We start from the raw sequence: 21,794 nt of genomic DNA, 5'->3' as shown, positions 1-21,794 counted from the left end.
TTACTCTGACCCCGGGGTCCCTTGGGCGGGAGTCACTCCTCCCCCCAATCACTCATCGCACCATGCATTCCCCATTCACTCCACTCACACAGACCCGCTGGCCTCACTCACTCAACAAGTACTCACCTCACAACTCACCAACTCTTCAACACACACACCACTGAACTCTGCCATCCTCCTAACTACATCCCCTAACTAACTCGTGCTCCCACGTCGTCCCTTAAACTATAGCACGTTCCATTTAACACTACGTAGCTAAGCTACGTCCCCACTACACATTCACAAGTCTGTCACTGTCTCCTAACTCATTTTATTTCCCAACCTAAATCTGGCTACAATCCCTCTAACTAATCCATTCCACGGACTCCATGAGGACTTACCCCTGCCCCATGAAGTCGGTCTAACTAAGCTAACCCTTCCCCCTAACTAGTTTCCATCCTGTGCCCAGGGTAAGGGGGTCTTTCACCCCTTGCCCAGGAATCCTGTACACCCGAAAGTGAGGCTTGCTTTTTTTTTTTTTTTCCCATGCGCAGCACCTGCGCGGCAACTCAGAGCTCGCGCACTTTGCACCTGCCCGTGACGTCATGCAGCTGCACGTGTTCCTCGTCCCTCCTTGGACGGGACCATCCGGCAGAGATACCCCTCCTGCCGGATTCCAACCCCACGTGCAGCCATGACGTCACCGTGCGCATAAAAAAAACAAGCCCCACGTCTCGAGGGGTTCCCCACGCGAACACATGTGCTTTGCCCGTTGGAGCTTAACACACACGATCGCGTGGAGAACCCGTCCGGTCCAAATCCATTTACCTGCCTAAACTTTGTCCGTCCGCGGGATCGGCAAATCCACCGCGTGCGTTTCCGGACCGGGACTTCACTCTCGCAAGCGAGCACGTGGTGGTCTCGTGCGTTGCACAGCACGAACCGCGTGCTCACTGCTGGGCGAACCCGGCACGGTCCCCGAAACAACTACAGCCGCTACTCGGCTTTCGTTTCTCCCATGTCGCCGTCGTCGCCTCCATTCCACCCACGCACACCTGCGTGTTACGACGCACACAGTCCACTCAATCACATTCACACCGGGAGACGCGGCTGCGTGCTCCCGCATGCCAACCGACATCTCCCTCACATACCGCTCTCTCACACACACGGTCTCCCTTGCACACAGCGACCTTGCACACGGCCGTTCACTCACGCGTGCGGGGGCACTCACCCGCGGTGCCTCACTCGCACTCCGTGCCTCATCCACACACGCGGGGGATGAGGTATGTGCCTCATCCACACACGGAGGGCGATGAACTCACCCGCGGTACCTCACTCATACACACGGCGACACTCACACACGCGGTCTCTTCCACACACGGTGCCTCACCCACACACGCGGGGGCACTAACCCGCGGTTCCTCACTCACACTCCGTGCCTCACTCACACACGGCGTGCTGGGAAGCACGTACTCTGGCACCATCGCCACCACACCACTCACACACGGGGTCGCTTCCACACACGGGGACGCACTCACACCTTCCACCACACACACAGGGACAACTACACTGGGGATTTGTGTCCCCACAAGGGTCTCCGGGGCCTCTATACCCCCCAAGCTCTCCGTGCACCCGTTCGCAGCACTCGTCCTCTCAACCTCGCAAAGCACGACCGAACTCACCTGGTCGTGACTCGCCTCAAGGGGGCATACTCCCTCCCCTCGTTCCTGGAGGAGGCCATCCAGGTGCTCGCACTGGGTCTCTACCCAGTCCGCCAGCTCACCCTCACTATCCTCCACTACCTCCGTGTGTGTGTGTGCGTCACTTACCCCGTCCTCACCGTGCAGTCTCTCCTCTATCGTTCCCTTCCCGGCTACCGTCACTGCCAACTCTTCACCCTTTACCTCCCTTGTCTCCACTATTATTTCCGTTGTCACGGCCTTCATGCCCGCCTGCAGGCATCGGCCCATGTTCTGCGTCGCACCCCACAGTTCTTTCATTTGCTTGTTCATGTCTTTCATTTCGTTTTTTATTTCCGCATTCATTTGTGCCAGCATGGTGAATAGCTGGGCCATGTCGGATGCACTCAGCTGAGCCGTTTCGGCAGGGGTTGGGGAAGGGTCTTGGTGGAGAGGGGGGGGGAGGTGTCATACACCGCGGCCGCTGCCGCACCCACCTCGGGCCCTGGGTTCAGTTGGGCGAGTCCGTGTTCCTGCACAATCAACATTTCCTGCTCAGGGATTCCATCCTGGACCATGGATCCTCCACATTCTACATCCATTTCTAATACCCCCGGCTCCCGCTCGCCTTGAGACGCCATCTTGCTTCTCGTGAAGGGTTAATTTGCTCGCTCGTAATTTGGAGGGAATCGGGGGTCGCTTCTCTCACCCCTGGACCGATTCCCGTGAATTTAGCCGGAGACAGGAGAGCCCGTTTTCCTGTTCTCCGGTACCAGTGCCGCGAGGAGGGCGATGAATTTGTATCGCACGACCTGACACCAGTGTTGCGGATTTCGCGCCTGCCGGCGTGCGACGGCCACGTAACTCGAATCGCGGCACGTCGCCCACCGGACGGACAATCCAGTCGTGACCCTCTCGGACTAACGCCGGGAACCAGTCACGGGTGGACCTTTCGGTCTCACCGCGATCGAGCCAATCAGCCCCCGCGTGGGATAGGGTTGCTCGCCAAATTCGACCTACCTAAGTACCCACGCGGAGGGTAGACCGGGCGATCGCACCTCGCCGCAGGTCGACTTCGGACACGGGCCACTTAAGCGACCCGTTCCGTACTATCAGAATAACCGAGCGGTGTTATCGTCGACCTCGACGGTTCGATTAATTATCGGGCATATTCAGCCCACTACCAACCCTTTACGTGAAGCAAGATGAGGGTTCAATGGGGGAAAAGACGAAGCGAAGCGGGAGAACAGTTCAACAATAAAGCACATTTATTCTCGGCACACGGGAAGCACACAAATACAATTCCACCAAAAGCGCACACAAAAAAGAAAACACAATTCCATTTACACAAAAAGCAAATATAAAAGTGAAAACACAGTGCAGAGCTAATACCGACTACCGAGCACACGGCAACACTTATACAATTCTACTTCACAGACGGCGCCGACAACACATACCCAAAACCAAGGAAAAGAAATACCTCAAGAATGAGGCGGGCCTGAGGCCGAGACCGGGTCGCGCCTACCCGTCTGGTGATGAGACGCGGAGCGGCGATGGCGCCTCACTCCGCGGGCCTCGCGGACAGTGCCTGGCAGGGGGTGGGAAAAGGGGCCCCCTTGGTCGCACTATCTCAGCGCGGGGGGGAAACAGGAGGGGGTTGTTGATGCTCGGGGTATAGAGGATCTTTATTACCCCTGGTGTGCGTCTCCACCTCGGCCAGGACGCGCTACCGGCCTCCCTCGGGCGTGCAGCTCCTGGCACCGACGCGAGCACCCCCTCGTCTGCCTTCGCCGCTGCCGCCTCTCCGCCTCTGGACTCTCCACCCTGGACTCTTCTTTGGGCTCTCCTCGTTCGACTCTCTTCAGCTTCTCCAGCTACTGCAGGCTTCGGGCTCCAGACTTCCACACACGTCCCCTCCGTTCCGACTCCTTCTCGTTCTGCTGACTGACGAACACCGTCCTTTTATCCCCCCGTAGCTTCGCCTTTGACCTTTCACCTCGCTCCCCATTGGCCCGAGAAAAAGTGGGCGTGAAGGCTTTTTGATCCACAAATTTGCATATATCGATCGTTCTGGAGGCGGGGCCAAATCGCCCCTCGCTCACCGATTGGACGGCAAAAAGTGGGCGTGTGTCGTTTTTGATCCGTTTTTGAAGCACAAAATCCGTGATTTTGTACACGCTGTTCAACGTGCGCCCTGCACGAGTCCAACACCGGTACCCACAGCGGGGCAAGAACGGTGGCGATGCTACGGTTGCGAGGTGTGACGGGAAGGTCGTGGCGGTTGTGGTGAAGCGGCGTTGTGGTTGGTGGTTGATGTTGTGGTTGTGGTGGTAATCATGGCGGTTGGTCCAAAATAAAGATAGTAAAAGAAAAACGGCTATCCTGAAGAGTCGCAGCACGTATAAATGACATGTATTCCCACTAGACAACGGGTTTGGGCCTAACTACACATGCACTTACCGAGATACCTCACCTAAGGGACCTGAATGGTGGTTTGCGAATCTGGTAACCACAACAATATATATATATATATATATATATATATATATATATATATATATATATATATATATATATATATATTGTTGCCATGAACAAACTTTGGTACATATACGGTGATGAACGTTGTGGTAAATATTCATCGAAATCGTGTGTGTAGTTTCAGAGAAAAAGATGAAAGTATTTGTGGACGGACAGACGACGCGCCATCCCATAAGCTTCCTGGAGCTGCGTTCCAGGTGATAGTCAGGTTCCTTGTGTCCATAATTTGACGTTCGTTGGAATTTTTTTGGAGAGTAGCTAACCTCAACATTTTGGAAAGCTTAAACAACACCAAAACAGAAAATCCATGTTTCACATTTTGCAATGCATATAATGTGGTCAAATCGGTCGTATTGGGGGTAAAAAACCCCATTTAAAAAAAATTTCAGCTCTGAAAATTCAAAATTAATCGCAAGCAAGCAACTGATGATGCATAATTGTTAACTGGAGGACAGTTCTTAATATAGAATACATATGTCTGTATTTTGAGCAATGGTTGCCATGGAAACAGCTATCATTTTGTCAAATTACCGTTTATTTAATGTATTGCTTTCAAATCTTGAAACGAGTAACGCATGAATATAGTGATCAGTGAAATGTACTTAATGTCAAATATGAGTTTGTAGCCAATTGGCATCACTGTCTCTAATGTCACTCATCATTGCCATCGTCATCATCACTATCGTGGTCATGCCGTTCAATGTTTGAGTCCTCGTCATTCTCACACGAAGTGATGCACATGCAAAGATCAGTGCATGTTAAGTTCTTGGCCCTGCAGGAACATCTCTGTGATGAACATTCTGTCTTGCACTGGCACCTTATCATCTCGATAATTGCCTTTGGTGCAGGGAGAATTTCTGTTGTTGTCGGTTTGAGTTGACCACTCGTGTCCTTGTGGAAGCCATTCTTTAATGGATCAATAAATGTTTGCTGAGAAATTGCTGCTTGACCCCAAACGTATGCCTGGATATGTACCCGCATGATATGCTGCCTCAGAGCACCGACAGTTGGTGGTAACTTGTCATTCTCAGCCATGTTCTTACAGAAGAGATGCCACCGAAGTTCAGGGATGCTGGAAATATTGACACCACTTGGACAATAACCTGAACAGACAAATCTTGCTGAAGTTGTGTATAGGTCCTCTGACAGTTCAGCATCCTTACAGAGCAGAGCAAAGGCATCTACCATGTCGTCATCGGCCTTCAAGTAGCACTGGAACCACTTTGCCTTACCATGTCGAGCGAACCGCCCAGTATTATCGGCACCTGTGAATGCGTGGAAAGCTGGCAATGCCTGGGCTCTCTCCTCACCTTGGGCCTTCCAGATTGGCTCGATTTTGACAATGCTAGATGCCATTGAGATCGATGTGTGTCTTGGCAGAAGATGATAGTTTGCTATGGCAAGAACCAGAGCATTCGTATCAGGTGAGAATATCGTCAGCTCAATATCTCCCGTGTGGTTGTTGTGATGCAGCTATTGCTTGCTGGATCATCAACGTATCGGCCTCCTCATGGTTATTCGCCTCAAATTGGAGACCCCTGTTGCTCGACGTCCGCCCAGATGCCGAAACGACTACCACCTTTGTTGAATCGTGGTTGTATTCTGGAGTTTTCTCTGCCAAGTACTCCGTCTGATCAGCCTTGGGTTGATCATGGGACAGAAATCGACTCATCGTGATGTGTTTGATACTGGTATCATCCTTGACCTGATATTGGACTGGTGCCTCTCCTTGACGTCGTTTGTCTCTGGTTGTACTCTTGAGGGAATCTTGCTTGTATGTATCAAAAACAAGAATTACATGGTCGAAGCTTCTGATCAGACTCATCACCCTATCATTGAAACAGTCACTGAGGTCCTTCACTGTCACGACCATTGCTGGTTTCTTGGTCATTTTCTGGACAACTAGCATTCCATCCACGACTGCGACCTTCGTGCTAGTACTGCCATCAATTACAGCATCAGCGGGTGCTGGTTCCATGTGTGTGGCATCAAGCTCATCTTCTGGTAAAGACGGGTTCCTTGTTGGCAAACTTCTCCAAGTTGTGGATTAGCTTCGACTTGTCAGTGCATGACAGTAAGCTACCGTTTGGTGCAAACAGGGCCCTCGGTGTCACAGTGAATTCAAAGTTGCCAATTGCATCCTTCTGGTCGACGTCCCTGCTGGATCTAGAGAGTACCATCAGTCTACCATACAAATCCTTGGTTTATTTTAGATCTACTGTCTTGTCCCTGATCTTGATTGCTGGTGTTGTATTGCCAGACATCTACATTCTGTTCTTCTCCTTCTTCACTGGTGCCCACACACTGACGTCACCATTGATCCGTTTAGCAACAAAATCTTCAGAGAGATTCTGTCCCGTTTCATCAATGTTCAGTATCTGTGGTACAAATTCTTCTGGCACATAAGCGTGGGTGACCACATTGAAGAGCTGGTTACCCTCAACTTCAAATGGATTTTCATGACTAAGTATGGCAGCCTTGATTCGGTCAATTGCATTGTGTTCACGCTTGACGACACTTGGAGACAGGCCATGGTGCTCAGTGATCTCACTTTCCTTCAGACCAAACTGTCCCTTAAACTCGCAAGACAGCCGTGACAGTTCAGGTGCAGCCAAGAAGAATCGCTGTCTGGCATTTGCATTATTTGATATGCCAATCAGACCAGAGTGAACCTTCAGCAACCTGTTCAGATGTTCAACAGCGTAGTCTGCTCCGATCGATACACATGGGATAGTATTCTTGGTGACCGAAATATTGCCTGCTTCGAGCTCCCTCCAGGTCTCTGGATGGCTGGTCTTAAGCGCATACATGTCAGATATGTACCTTGGCCAGAGCAGCTTATACTTGATTCTGTCCATGGCAAAAAATATCTTGCTGAGTTCTTCACCGGCTTGAAGATGAAAGTTTAAGTTGGAATTCCGAGATGCTGCAACAAAATGCAGAATTGCCTCTACTCTGTGGAGATAGTTCATCATGGCCTTGAACATGGCATTCTTTGAGCGGCTGGCCTCCCATTCCTGAAGTCTCTCAAACAAGTTCTCATTGAGGATGACTTGGAGCAGACAGTTGCTGGCTTGCTGCACTGATTCAGCTTTCAGTGCTTTGTCATGTTCTCCACAAGCAGTGTGAACTGTATCCGTTGCAACAACGCAGACTTCCTTGAGATGCGGATTGTCCTTGAAGAATTCTTCTATTGCCATTTCAGAGAGTGCCACATACGAGTATATGTGAGCTTGAAGTGAGCGTTTGTAATGGGTGCATTTCAGAATCTGTCTTGTGGTTGCAGATCCATACACATCGGCTTCCATCCAAGCATCGTCTATGCCAGAGTTCTCTATGGATGCACCCAGACCTCTCAGTGCAGCCATGACGACATGTAGCTCTCCCAAGCTGGGAACGATTATGCCTTTTAAGTCAAAGGCTATCACAACTTACCGAAAAAAGGAAGAAAGGTGTTGAAAACCGAATATGATGAAATGAAGCTCCGAAGTAAACTCTCATGCATAAATCGAGACTAAACGAAGCGAACTGAAAATGACGTCATAGTGCTGCACGTGCTTGGACGCGCGCCGTGCCACATCACGACGTCATCCCACGCCCAGCAACCGTAACCTGAGACGATGGCACGGCATCGCGACGTGGCGTCACCTATGTTCCCTACAAGATCACACTTACAATACATCAAACTACAAAAACTTAGTCAAACGTTTTACTACTGAAGGTGCCGAAACCTTCTGATATTGAACAACAGACACACCAATGTTTCATTGCACAGATGGCCGTTGCCAGGGCAACCAACTGTTCCAATACTTGAAAATCATAATACTTTCGTGTAAGTTAGTCATGGTCACTATATTTAACAATTATTTAGGCCATCCGATGGAAAATATAATTAAAATATATATATATATATATATATATATATATATATATATATATATATATATGTATGTATATATATATATATATATATGTATGTATATATATATATATATATATATATATATGTATATATATATATATATATATATATGTATATATATATATATATATATATATATATATATATATATATATATATGTTAAACAAGTGGTGCCAGGCACAACAAATCCTGCCCATTGAAGGCATAAAGTTGTTTTGGGGATCAAGTTTAAATTTGATACATCCTTAACCTGAATGTTGATTATAAGGAATATTTTAGTCTTAGTTTGAAGTCAATTAAACCATTTTTGACGAAGTTATGACCGTAATATGATTTTGACCTTTCAAGGCCACGTAAGGTCAAAGGTCATGGTGTCAAATGAAAGCCAATAAACGACTTGATATATGTCTTCCATAGTAAACACACATATTCCTAACCTTTTTTGATTTATAATGGAAAATTTGTAATTTTGACCGATGACCATGACCCCCAAAACTTCGGACCCTACCGATCTTCACAAATATGCATTTTTCACTGCAGGAATGGGTAGGATTATAAGTGACAAATAGAATAAGGTTCACTATAAGCTGAGTTTGAAGTAAATCAGATCATTTTTGACGAAGTTATGAGCGAAAAACGATTTTGATCTTTTCGTGACCTTGACCTTTCCCTTTGATCCAATTGGACCCAAAAGTTAATGGGGTCATCCAAGGTTCATTGCCCACCTGTGAATTAAATTTGATAGTGTTTGCTAAAGCCGTTTTGCCGTAAAGTTGCTAACAGACAGACAGACAAACAAACCGGACGATTACAATATCCCACTCCCTCCCTCCGGGGGGGGGGGGGCGGGATAAAAATGGCATTTCCACTCCAAAAATGCTGTTTCCATGGCAACCGACAGTCAAAATGCAACATTTTATCATCTTATAGAATCCATTGTTAGCCATTTAACAGCAATCCATCATCAGTTGGTTATTTTGTATTGTTTAAAAAATTTTAAAATTGGAATTCAAAAAAAGCGTTTTTCACCCCAAAACGACCTTTCCAAAAGTTGAAAAAATGTGAAATATCATTTTTTATTTGAATAGATTTTAAACTTCTCAAAAATCTATAGGTTTGCTACTCTCCAAAAAATTCCAACGAAATTACACAAGGAACCTGACTATGAGCTAAAAATGTTCCTTTTGGCCATAACAATGTTCAGGGTGATTTTTAAATTTTATTTTATTTTATTTGAGAACCCGAAAAACTATATCAGTTTGGAACCAAATATTTTGCAATAATATGGCCTCGTGTTACATAAAGACATGAGATTATCCACACAATTGATTACCTTAAATGAAGTGCTGAAAGTGTCCACCACTATGTCTATGTTGCAGGCACAAATCCATTCTTCGCAGCATGCTATCCGACACAGGGTGTAGCATTTATCGGGGAATATTGCTGATTGTGTCACTGATTATTGCTTTTAATTCACCGAGGGTGTGTGGATTTGTGAACAGTGAGATTGTTGTGATAAACGTCTGAGATGTATTCCGACTTGCTTCTATTCTTCTCCGCACTTCACCCACTTTCTCTGGTGTAACACTTGGCTGGCATAGGTACTTTTTAACTTTCACGCAGCCTGTTTCTCTGAACTGCTTCACCAGTTTCCATATTTCTGATTTTTCAAGGTTTCATACGACCACCAAAGCGACTTTTAATTGCAATTTGACATTCCCTAAAGGAAGCATTCTTGATGTAATGTTTGACAAGAAACACACGCTCTTACACAGTGAGTGTCATGGTGTGTCTGAGTGAAAATCGTTAAATGTCACTGCCAGGTCATGTGATAAATCACGTGTTACCTGATAATTCTCAGGATCATGTCATCTTCTGTAACATTAGGCTACTTTTACGCAAAATATTAGGTTCCAAACAGATATAGCTTTTACTGCATGGGAATTATTTAGGGTTCTCAAATTGTAAAAAAACCATCCTGTATTTATTGTTTTTCTCAATCTGTACTCATAAATGTGTGAGTGTGTGAGTGTGTCTCCTCTATAATTCAAAAACCACGAAACCTAGCAGCATGAAACTTTGCATGCATACAAAGGGAACTCCAAGGAAGTGCAAGAGTGAAAATTGGGTGCTTTGGTTAATTAAAACACCCCTTTTGAAAATAATTAGGCATTATTTAATTATATCCTCTGTCAGGCGCATTCTCGGCCACCTCACTCTGTGGGGTCTTAAGGCGTATCCTGGGTAAACTCACTGGGGTCTGAAGTCACCATGTTTTTTGGCCTGCTCAACCATGCCTTGACTTGTAACAGGCCGCAACGATTTCTTAATAATAAAGTTTTTTTTTTTTCACTTTCCTCACTCACTTGTATTATCGAATGCCTGTTCATCATAGCTACAAATCGCTGAGTACATTGCAATGCTTATAAACACCCAGAAACTCCAGTGTTCGTGGTTTTGTTTGATTTCCACCCACACCATAACGTCAAGAATCTCTTAAACAAAGCCGAATTACAAAATTTAAGCTCCAGAATTGAACTTAACAGCAGTTCCGACTGTTAACAAAGTGCTCATTTGTCTAATTTGGACACAGTTTTGACATTCAGACAGAACTATCACTTGCCAACCATTTAATTGGAGTGCTTGCTTGAGTGCTTAAGCCGCTTTCTGAGTGCCCTACAGTGGATGGTGGTACAGTTCGTGTCCCGATCGGGGTGTACAATCAGCAGTTGCTGCAAGCTAGAAATACATTTATGAGTATATTTAGATCTGTAATTTCGGGACACGCCGTGGATATGTGTGTGTCTGCATGCATGGTTATGCGGGCGCTGTGGTTGCAAAGTTTCATCCTGTATCTTGGAGTTTTTCATTTTTAACCTCAGCAGCGAATGAGTGATCACGTTTTATTTTGTTGTCATGACTGTTTGTTTCTAAAGCAATTGGTTATTTTATATGACTCTTGTTTTCTCTTTGCGAGTGTCAAAGCAAAGTACATTTAATAAAACCCAATTTCCAAGTCGTTTGTCATATTAATGTGTGAGAACCCTTTTTCATGTTATTAATATCTCAATTATTTGTCATTAATTCTCAATTAGAGAGCCAAACTTTTCCACCTGTCACACGACGAGTGTGTGTGTGTGTGTGTGTGTGTGTGTGTGTGTGTGTGTGTGTGTGTGTGTGTGTGTGTGTGTGTGTGTGTGTGTGTGTGTGTTTCTGTCTCCACACGTATCTGGACAGTGTTTATGCCTGGATGGTGGTTATCTCGGCACCTATCCGGATAGTGGTTATCTCTGCATGTATCCGGACGGTGGTTATCTCTACATGTGTCTGGATGGGATGGTGGTTATCTCCAGATGGTTGTTGTATCCGGACAGACACTCCCCTTATACTGCCTTCCCTCCCTTCACACTGCTTTCCCTTCCCCCACCCCTCCGTACCCCCTACCCCCCCACCTCTTCTCACTCCCCCACCTCTTCTCGCTCCCCCACCCTGCTTCAGGCCCCCTGCTTCCTCGCTCATCCACCCCTCTCTCTCCTCCTCTCTTTTTCTCCCCCTTCCCCCCAGTATACCTGTCGTCTGTGCAGTGGTTAAGTCCAGACGGACCCTCCCCTCACGCTGCCTTGCCTTTCCGCACTCCTCCTCGCTCCCCCTCCTTCCTCACAACCCCACCCCTCCTCGCTCCCCTCCTTCGCTGCTCCCCCACCCTGCCTGATCTCGCTCCCCCTTCATATTCTCTTCCCCCTGTCCCTCCTCTCACCCCACCTTCTCTCCTCTCTCCATCCACTCTCCCTCCCCTCTCTCCTCTCTCCATCCACTCTCCCTCCCCTCCTCCTTAACATTCCCAACAGTGAAGTGAAGGGTTGTATTTGCTAGTTCAAGAATAAGACAGATTTTTTTTCATTCTTTATGTTGAATTCTGTATTGGGTTCCATGTGAGTTGAAAATCGTTGACCTTCATCTCCTTGTGCCGGAACATTTTGTATTTAACTTTTTTAAGAGGGAAATTAATTTTGTTTTGTTTTATTTTAGTAGTTTCAATGCATTTTTTTTTCTTCTGTATGAGGTAAGCATGGGTTTAGGACATTTTCTTGTAGCATTTAGAACATTTTCCTTTGAGGATCTGATTTAGAAACTTATTAAAGCTAAATACTTGAAGATGATAATACAACGGGCATTCAAAATGTTCTAGAATAAGATTCTCACAATTGTCCAAGTTGAGAACATTTATTTTTACTTTTTCAATATAGTTTCCCTTGCTGGTTGCTCAATTTACTCAGAATGTCTATGTCAGTAAAAGCTAAATATTCAGATTGCTCCTTCAACCTTACCTCAGTTGTTTGTCAGTTCCTCATTGTTGGCAAATCAGTGGTCACATGGGTGAGACTCCAAATGTCAAAACAAATAATGGACATCATGAACTTGGCTGGGGCTATGACTGTCTGGAGGGAGGAGGAGGGGGTGATCTTAGCGAATCAAAGCCACAATCATGACTGGTGGTCTGTATAACGTCAGCAGACCTTGTGCACAGGCACGTTGTCATGGAGAGCACAACTCTGGTCAACATTATTTGGTGTTTCTGCTTAATGGCCTGCTGCAGGTTTTCCATGAAGCTGGCATAACATTCCACTTTGGTTGGAGACTTGCGATGCATTTAGACAATCTTCAGGATTCTCTCGGTTTCCCAGAAAGTTGAGGTCATGATCCTGCCATTTGAGGGTTGGGTACAAAATCCATTGTGTGGTGGTGATTCCTTATGCTTCCATTGCACATATGCCCATTTGATTTTATGATCTCAATGGTGAAGCCACTTTTGTCGCAAGTTACTAAATTGGCGATAACGTCAGCTGGATATGGGGAATGGTTCAATAAATAATTCCAGCTGTTGTCGTTTGTGTATGCTGAGGTTCCGGGGGACCCATCTTGCTGAGAACTTGGACGTGCACAAATGCTTTTGGATGATGGTGAAAATAGTACCTTGACAAATTCTAACTTCTGTGGATATGTCATTGAAGATCTGTTGATCCTCCAAGATTAATTCCTCAGCCTTGGCAACAGCTTCTGGGTCAGTCACACCTACCGGCTGTCTGACCTGAAGTCATGAAGGGGATAATCGGCAAAGCAAATAGGACAATAGAGGAAGTATTGGGAAAGGAGGAGAGGAGGAGATTGGGACCACACTCTGTGCAGAGCGTTAGTGCTGCTTAAGCAGTCTCCTTGGCTATTGGACGCAATCCTGGACGGGTCACCACTCCGACACAGTATACCAGTAAGCTGGCACTCATTTTGCCGACCTCAGAAGGATGACAGGCAGAGTCAACCCCACCTGGTATTAATTCAACAGTTGAGCGGGATTTCAACTCGCAACCCTAGGATACAAAGCCCTCACCCTAACCATAAAGCCAACACCAGGCATATTGGGAAAGGAGAGAGAGAGAGAGAGACAGACAGACAGACAGACAGACAAGCATGAGCAATGTCACAGATTATTTTATGAGTGCCAGTTAGGTGGTGTATTGTGTTCAGTGTGATGTTAAAGCTGTGTACTTGACATGATTTGATATGGAATTTTATTGTTTGTTATATATGTATGTCTGTAAGTGTAATGTTTGTTGAGATGAGATGTTTATGGTAAAATATCAGTCGAGTAGGAAGGTGACTCGTGTTAATGTTGTAGTTAGAACTTAAGCTGTGTGGAAAGATCACAAGAGTTTTGGAAATTTATGGCTACCCCTGGATAGTGAACCATCTCGCGTTGATGAGCAATTTCTTGCGACATCTGATTGTAGAAATATCTCGTAAATGGAACGGCACCCGGTAGAGCGCATCCCTCCTCCAAGCTGAACAGTTAACTTTTTGTATTTATGCATCCGGATCCAAACTAAAATCTAAATCGGCTTGTTCTTGTCACCTACTCAACTAGTCCACCATGTTTTGTAATAATCTGTCCATAACTTTTTTGAAATATCATGCTATATATCGTTTCGCTCCCTATCTCGTAATGCTGAAGAATCACTTGTAAAATAAATAAATAAATCAGATCCGAATCTGGATCTTCACAGAAATTGAATCATTTCATCCTTTACGCGCACCCAACCTGTCCACCTAATTTTGTCCAAAACTTTTTGAGATATCCTGTTCACGGACAAACAGACAAACAGGGCTGAAAGCATAACCTCAGTTCACCTTCGGTGGCAGACGTAATTATGAGTAGAGAGAGGGGTTTTTGTGAATGTTCTTGGACTCGGCATATAAGTGGTAAAACAGATTGAAAGGAGAGTGTTGAAGAAGAGCCAGTCATTGCTGTGCCAGTGGTCTTTGTGTATCGCTTACGCTTTCTCTTCTAAATAAATGCAAGTTTGGATTTTGCCTGCCTACCTGTTGGACATCGATCGATCGATCCAAGGACTTTGGATTTTGTGACGGGCAGAATGAAGGGCTCTGAATGTGAGAAAGATATGCCTCTTAACTTTGCTCCTCTTCTATTTTTACACTGCAAGTGAATATCTCCTGCTGTGTACATCAGAGTTCAATGCAGTCTAGCACGGTTTCACTTGTGGATACCTGATCTCCATTTTCCCCTCTCTCCTTCTTCTTCTTTCCAGAGTACTTTCGTGAATCGTTCTGCACTCGGCATTCTTCCACCACTCGACATTGTACAGCTCATATCCGAGTCACTCCTCTCGGTAAAGTCCAGAGCAACTTGCCTCAATCGACCAACAGAACTCACCTCGCTATTATCGTGCCTTTAACCAGTGTGTTTGATGTAATCCCATCTGTTGACCAGGTTGCTCCACAGGGTCTACCGCAGGTGCAGACAATGGCCTGTGGCTCTTGCTCAAATGAAAATGCTTTCAAGGCAGTTTTCTTCTGGTATCGCGTAAGTTAAAAGAAACTCCATTATTGGTTTGACTCAAACTCAGCTTTTGTTCAGATAAATGGATTTGTACAAGGGTTTTAATCTGCAAGCTTGACAGTCATTTGGTTAGTTTGTTCAAAGATGAGAAATTGAAGTTTTAGCAAAGTTTGTTAACTCCACTATCAAAGGTGGATGGAGATTATGTTTCCCCCCTGTCTGTTTGTCTGTGAGCAGGATTTCTCAAAAAGTTGTGTTCAAATTCAGACGAAACTTCGTGGACAGGTTGGGTGTGTGACAAGGTAGAAATTATTTGACTCTGATTCATTCTGACTCTAACATCGATCCAACCTGACTTGCTAACCCTCCTGTTGACCCTGACGAATTTGCCCCATGCTGGATGCAGTGACACACTTACAGATCTCTCCCAGATGTTTTTTTTTTTTTAGGCAGGTGCTCCTCCCCAAAATGTTGCAACACTCCTGGGTGGTAAATCAGATGCTTCTCTTGACCCTGGCCTGCCACTGTTTTGGCTACAGGCTTGGTCTTAGCCCTTAGGCTCAAACCATCCTCATAAACCTTTTTATTTTTCTGCAGCAAACTTCCAATCAATGATTGAGTGCGAGCTTGCATTGGCAGAACTTCCTTTTCCATGCTGTAACTTCTCATTTGGCTGCTTGAATGTCACTGGCTCTTTGTACATTAACGAGTCTTCAGAAGCTTTTTTACTACACTGTCAGGAAGAGGTGCATTGTTGATGAGGTAGGAAACTAAAAACATTCTGCTTTTTTTTTTTTTGCTTTTCACTATTGGCAGAACAAACAGCGTGGGGGTTCTGCATCTCACGAAGACCTTGAGAGTTCCATGCTGAACCAGGTATTGCAACTACAAGCCTTCATAGTTATGGTGATAACACGCATTGATTAAATGATTTCCATTTTCTGCTGAGGGTTCACTTTGGCCGAGTAAGTTGGTTCACGATGTTAAAATGAGATTTTGAAGTAAGTTGTTGAACATCACATTCTCATTGTATTGGATTTTATGAATTTACCAGAGTTCTTGGTGTAGATATAAATACTCGCATGTTCCTAAAGTTACAAATGGATGGCAGAGTGGCATTTTATGATTGTGGTTGTTTTGATGTTTTATCATAATACAATGGGCGTAAGCCTGGAACTTCTAACACACTTTTCTCTGAACATATTCTGTTCATACTTCTGAAATCTTCACATTATGTGTTCCATGTATTTATGCAGGTGATAGCAGATTCAAAAAATCAAATATATATAGAATTTTCAAAGAGGGAATCGATGACGTCACAATCAGCGTTCGGCGGCAAACCGACGGCCGGGTCCTATACGATATTCTTTACTTAACCAAGTCCATGAGTTCAGGACGTTTGTTCAACTCAACATTTACGACTTTTATCCTGCCATGTTAATCTGTTGATAGAGGTAATATAGAAACGATGAATATGTAAAATCGTTCGTGTTACTCATCCGGCACCATGTGTCAAGGCCAACAATCTAAAGCGACTGGTCTCAAACGCTACCATGGGCACCCAGACACGCCACCAATATGAACTAAGCTGTTGAATGCGGAGCAAAACATCCAAAGACACCTCTGTAACCGAGGTATTGTGATCCGTCCTGCCCCCCATACCCGTCGTAGACGGGTATCTGCTAGTTTGACTAACATGTGAATTATCTTGATACCTTTCATAAAAGTACCCTTTTGTCATTTACCAAACATTGATGTTTCTTCACTTGTGTGCAGATGCCTGGTTCTCCTGATCTCTCTATCTTGTCTTTCATGGGAGGATTTCATGGACGCACCCTAGGTGAGGATCTTGGTTACCTCTTAACTGCAACTGTTGTTCATTTACACCAACAATTGATAACAAGCTTTATCTACTCACCATTTTATATGGACGTTACCGACACCAAAACCCTTTTTCCTCTTCACCATAAAAACCTGCAAATTGACAAATATAACATGGGAATTAACTGAGAATTAACCAGACCCAGTGGTATAATGATTGGAGTGTCCACTCTGAGTCTGTGAGGTCGGCGGTTCAAACCCCAGCCGAGTTAAGCCAAAGGCTTTTAAAAATGGTACGTGCTGCTTCCTTGCTTGATGCTCAGCATTTAAAAGGATAAGAGCTCAGACATTCTCCATCTGTTGGCATCCATGGGAAGGAGGAGATTCCTCCGGAGTAAATTTCCCGTTGTGTGCAGTGAGAAAAGCGACGCCATTATTGTGACATTGCTGGTACCCAGAGAATTGCAGGAAGTGCGGCACTTCCCTCAGTGGCTGTGTTGAATGATTGTGCGTGCGTGCGTGTGTGTGTGTGTCGTTGATTGTTATCTCCATAATTCAGGTTTCAGAAGGTTGAACAGAGTCCTCCCAGGACTCGAAGTATCCACCTTCGTTTCAGTGAAGGATTGCAATTCACGGCCTAAGTTGTGAAGTTGTGTCGCTCTCAGAGTTTTGTTCCGAGGGCTCCTTTCAGGATCGTCACTGAGCCTCAGACAGCCTCCAACTGTAATTTGTTTGTGGTAATGTTCCCAGGGATGGTTTTTTGGATCTTTGTGAGATTCTTATAGGAACTATGAGTAGGGTTCCTACAATAGCGTCCCGTGACCGTTTTGTCCGACCAAAGGTTTGAAAGTTGATTTTACATAATTGGAGGGTGCTGAATAAAATGAGCTGCGGTAAAACTCGCAAAAATGTGGGCTAACTCGGCTAGACGTCAAAATTGAAGATGGCCACCACATGACTTCCCGTAAATTAAAAAATGGCACATCTTTGCTTCTACATATCTGATTTTCATGATCTTTTTGTCTAAATACATGTTTTTGAGGTCAAGGATTTCATTTAATGACATTACAAGTCACTATATTTATTTGGTTAGTCATGAAAATACATGAAAGAGCATCTCACAGGGCAGGAAAAACGTTCCAAGATGAAGGCTGGCTGGCTGAAACTTCTGTGGAATGAGAAGATGTTGTTGACTACCACAAGGAAATGAACTCGGTGAACAAGGTAAGAATGGCTCGACATGCTTTGACACAGCTGAATCGGTCATCGCAGACTCAGTGAGAATACCCCTAGTCATCTCAAGATTGACAAGCAAGCTGTCCAGGACCTTTGATCCGTTGATAGTTGCATCGCAGAGTTTGACTGTGATCCGTTTGATCTGGAGAAGCCAAAACTGAGATCTCTGGAATCTGGAGTTACTCCTAATGAACTTGTTCGTGACTTTGAAAGTGCCCATGAAGACGGTGAAAGAAAAGTGAAACAGTTCTTCGATGATCACATGTTTTCAGAGAATACACCCTTCGATGCTACAATCCACAAAAATTCATGGTGTAGTTTCAGCAAGCCAAAGACAGATGCCATGGACAACCAAGCGTTGGTATCACAAATCTGGCTTGTACAGACAGCTGAAGAGAAAGTTACTCTTGCACAGGTGATGGAATACCGTGTGACAGACGAGTGCCTGCCACTGTTCAACATTAATGGCACCATGAAGAAAGTCCAGAAATCAAAATTAGTCGAGAAACTACACATACAGCCCATTGATCCAGTTCCTGATAGGTACATTGCATTAGTTGATATGGGTTTCCTGTGACGACTGGCTTCTCCATCTGCAGAAGATCGTGAGAAATCAGACGGGACAACCTTCACATGGGGTGATTATGCAAAGAAATTATTCTCTATTATTCTTGCGAGGCATACACACACACGCACACGCACACGCACACGCACACGCACACGCACACGCACACGCACACGCACACACACACACACACACACACACACACACACAAGCCAAATTGTGTTCACGAATAACCCTGATGATGTAGAAATCACAATCAAAGCTAGTGAGCCATGAGCGACGTGAAACAAACCCATCATGTAGGGATGGGTCCAAAAATGTGTATATGAAGACATCAGAGAAGCTTTCAGCCTCTAAGGATTTTCACAATCTCTTCTGTAATAAAGCAAACAAACAAAGACTGCAGGAATTTCTCAAAGATGAATTCAACAAGCTTGCAAAGAAACATCCATGTTTTGGCTTTGTTTATTCAATCAGACAAAATTGTTGGAACTTTTACACAAGAGAAGGAATTGAAAATTTTGATTGCTGAGGACACTGATGTAGTTGTACTTTCTTTTTTATGTTTCACATAAAACAGAGGGCATCCTTGCTATCTGTTCTTGTGTATGGCAGCTTAGCTGCTGGGCAGCTATCATTTCTTGGAAGCACAGTTGTGCTGCTGATGCTGTACCCCCTCTACCAGTACACTGGTATTCATTTCGCTGACCTCGGAATGATGACAGGCTGAGTCAACCCCACCTGTTAGTTCAGCAGCTAATGGGGCTCAAACTCAGAACCCTAGGATCCGAAGTGAGGTACCCGAGCCGCAGAGCCAACACCACGCTTGTCGTTGCTATCAAGCGGAAGAAAGACATTATCGACTGCAGAGAACAATGTTCACAGGACAGAGCTGACATTTTGATTCCACTGCATAATCACACCGGATTTGACACAACATCTGGATTTTTCAGACATGGAAAGAAGACTGTGCATGACAAAGACACTAAAACGCAGGAGATGCGCAGTCTGTTGAGGGGAGTTGGGAAAGCACTTCCTGTGACACAGGAGGTGCTTAACCAAGTTGCCATTTTCACCATCTGCTATATGTACAGTGACAAGGTCAGCCAGACACTGGGTGAAGCAAGAGCAATGAAATGGGGCCAGATGAAAAGTAAGTCCACGTCACGTATCCCACCTGACCTTGACTCCTTTACCTTGCATATGACGAGAGTGAATTATCAAGTTTACCTTCACCTGATTGCTGAATTGTGACAAGCCAAATGCCCCACCTGAACCCACAAACCATGGATGGACACTGAGGGAAGGCAGATATGTGCCAGTAAGGTACATCCAGGATGCACGTCCAAGAAGCCTGAATGCCTTGGTTGAGCATCAGCAGACGTCAATTGAACACGAAGAGATTAGTGACAAAGAGGAAGTCAGTGACTGAAGAAGATGATGAATAAGCCCTCTCATGTTTACACACACACACACACACTGACATGCACACACACACACACCATTGCTTTTATTGGTTCCAAATCAATCAAGGCCACGCCACCGCTGGGCTAAAGATGTCAAATTGTTGCATATCTGAAGAAGTTTTCATGTTTAGCATTCTCTATATGGTTGCAGTCATCCTGGAATATACTTTATAACATAGACATTTATGAAAACATCCACCACTATAAATATTGCTTAACACATGAAATGCAATGTTGACCAGATTGCATAAATTTACACTCATCATTTACGAATACATGACACTGAGAAGTGATAATGTGCCATTTTAGGATTTTTCTGCAAGTTACCTGTTGGCCATCTTTACTTTTGCCTCCAAAAAGTGTTAATATAGATTTTTATGACTAAAGAAAATACATGTCGTGACAGCAATGTCATTAAATTAAATCCTTGACCACAAAACATGTATTTAGATGAAAAGATCACGAAAATCTGATGTATAGAAGCAAATATGTGCCATTTTTAAAAATTTACCGGAAGGCGTGTGGCGGCCATCTTCAATTTTGACGTCTAGCTGAGTTGGCCGACATTTTTGCAAGTTTCACCGCAGCTCATTTTATTCAGCACCATCCAACTATGTAAAATCAACCTTCAAACCTTGGTTCGGACAGAATGGTCACGGGACCCTTTTGTGGGAACCCTACTATATGTTTTGAGGTTTACAATTTCAATGAAGTTGATTATAGGATGTGAAATTAACATCATTTACAGCAATCTTTAAAATTACATGAAATTTTCGGAATGTGTGTGTGTGGGTGTGTGAGAGATCCATTACGAGCCTTAGTCCTTGTATAAAAAAAGCATCTTGTGAATGAATCTCAACGAAGAAGCTGCTTTTTTTTCACTGAGCTTGCAAATTTGGCACAATAACGTGTTGATAATTCTCCCTCTCCCCCCTAAGTTTCATGTTGAAGACGCTGTTTTAGCGTGCATATGCCATTTGTGACGATCGTAATATGCGTTCTGGCATTGTAACACTCATTTCTACATCAGGCTGCCTGTCATGTACACACTCCAAAGCCATCCACAAAGTGGACGTGCCCGCATTTGACTGGCCCATCGCACCATTTCCCCATCTCCGCTATCCGCTCAACGAGTATCCGGCCGAGAACGCACATGAGGAGTCGCGATGCCTAGAGCAGGTGAGATTCTATTTATTTCTTCCAAATGAATTTTTATTTTATTTTATTAAATTTGCTAATTGCAAAACATTAAACTGAAATACATTATTTCTGGAAAATCATTTTCCATGTTTTATGTTTTTTTAAAAGAAGATAATTTCACACTTCTTGACTCTTGGGGATTATCTGCATATGACATGTGGAAAAGTTTTTGATCCTTCTTCCTTCCTACTAATTTTCTCGAACTTTTCTATTGTCCCCTTCCCCCAAAACAATTTCCCTTCCCTTCAAATGTATTCATTTATTTGCTTTCCTGACCACCTCCTCCACCTTTTCCATCTCCATTGCTGTAGCATGACTTAATATACTTTTATACTAATTTATTTTATAACATAAAAAGGACAAATAGGGAGGAAGAGGTTGTGCAGTATTCGATTGCACATTACCTCATGAATTTTTTTTGTTTCTTCAATTGTACCATTTACCGTCAGTAGTTACTGTCAGTAGTTTGCACAGAACCGGTAAGAAATAATAATAAAAGGCCTTTTTATCTGTTTGTGATACCGAGGGTGA

General features: G+C 44.5%; 1 protein-coding gene across 9 annotated transcripts in view; it reads left to right on the top strand.

The window, feature by feature from the left end:
* ABAT (4-aminobutyrate aminotransferase) overlaps nt 1-21,794 on the top strand; it is a 104,176-nt gene that overhangs the window by 69,346 nt on the left and 13,036 nt on the right. For all 9 annotated transcript variants that reach the window (XR_015060718.1, XM_085890956.1, XM_085890952.1 and 6 more), the window contains 5 exons: nt 14,725-14,805; nt 14,907-14,999; nt 15,792-15,851; nt 16,752-16,815; nt 21,094-21,242. Coding sequence is in view for 8 of the 9 variants with exons in the window: in XM_085890956.1 (XP_085747082.1) it covers nt 14,725-14,805; nt 14,907-14,999; nt 15,792-15,851; nt 16,752-16,815; nt 21,094-21,242 (447 nt within the window). In the remaining variant the exon portion in view is untranslated. The remainder of the gene's footprint in view (nt 1-14,724; nt 14,806-14,906; nt 15,000-15,791; nt 15,852-16,751; nt 16,816-21,093; nt 21,243-21,794) is intronic.

Source organism: Eptatretus burgeri, chromosome 8, assembly GCF_056783735.1.
Source record: "Eptatretus burgeri isolate ZD-2024b chromosome 8, Ebu_testis_v1, whole genome shotgun sequence".
In the NCBI taxonomy this organism is placed as follows: Eukaryota; Metazoa; Chordata; class Myxini; order Myxiniformes; family Myxinidae; genus Eptatretus; species Eptatretus burgeri.
This window is presented reverse-complemented; position numbering and strand designations above follow the sequence as displayed.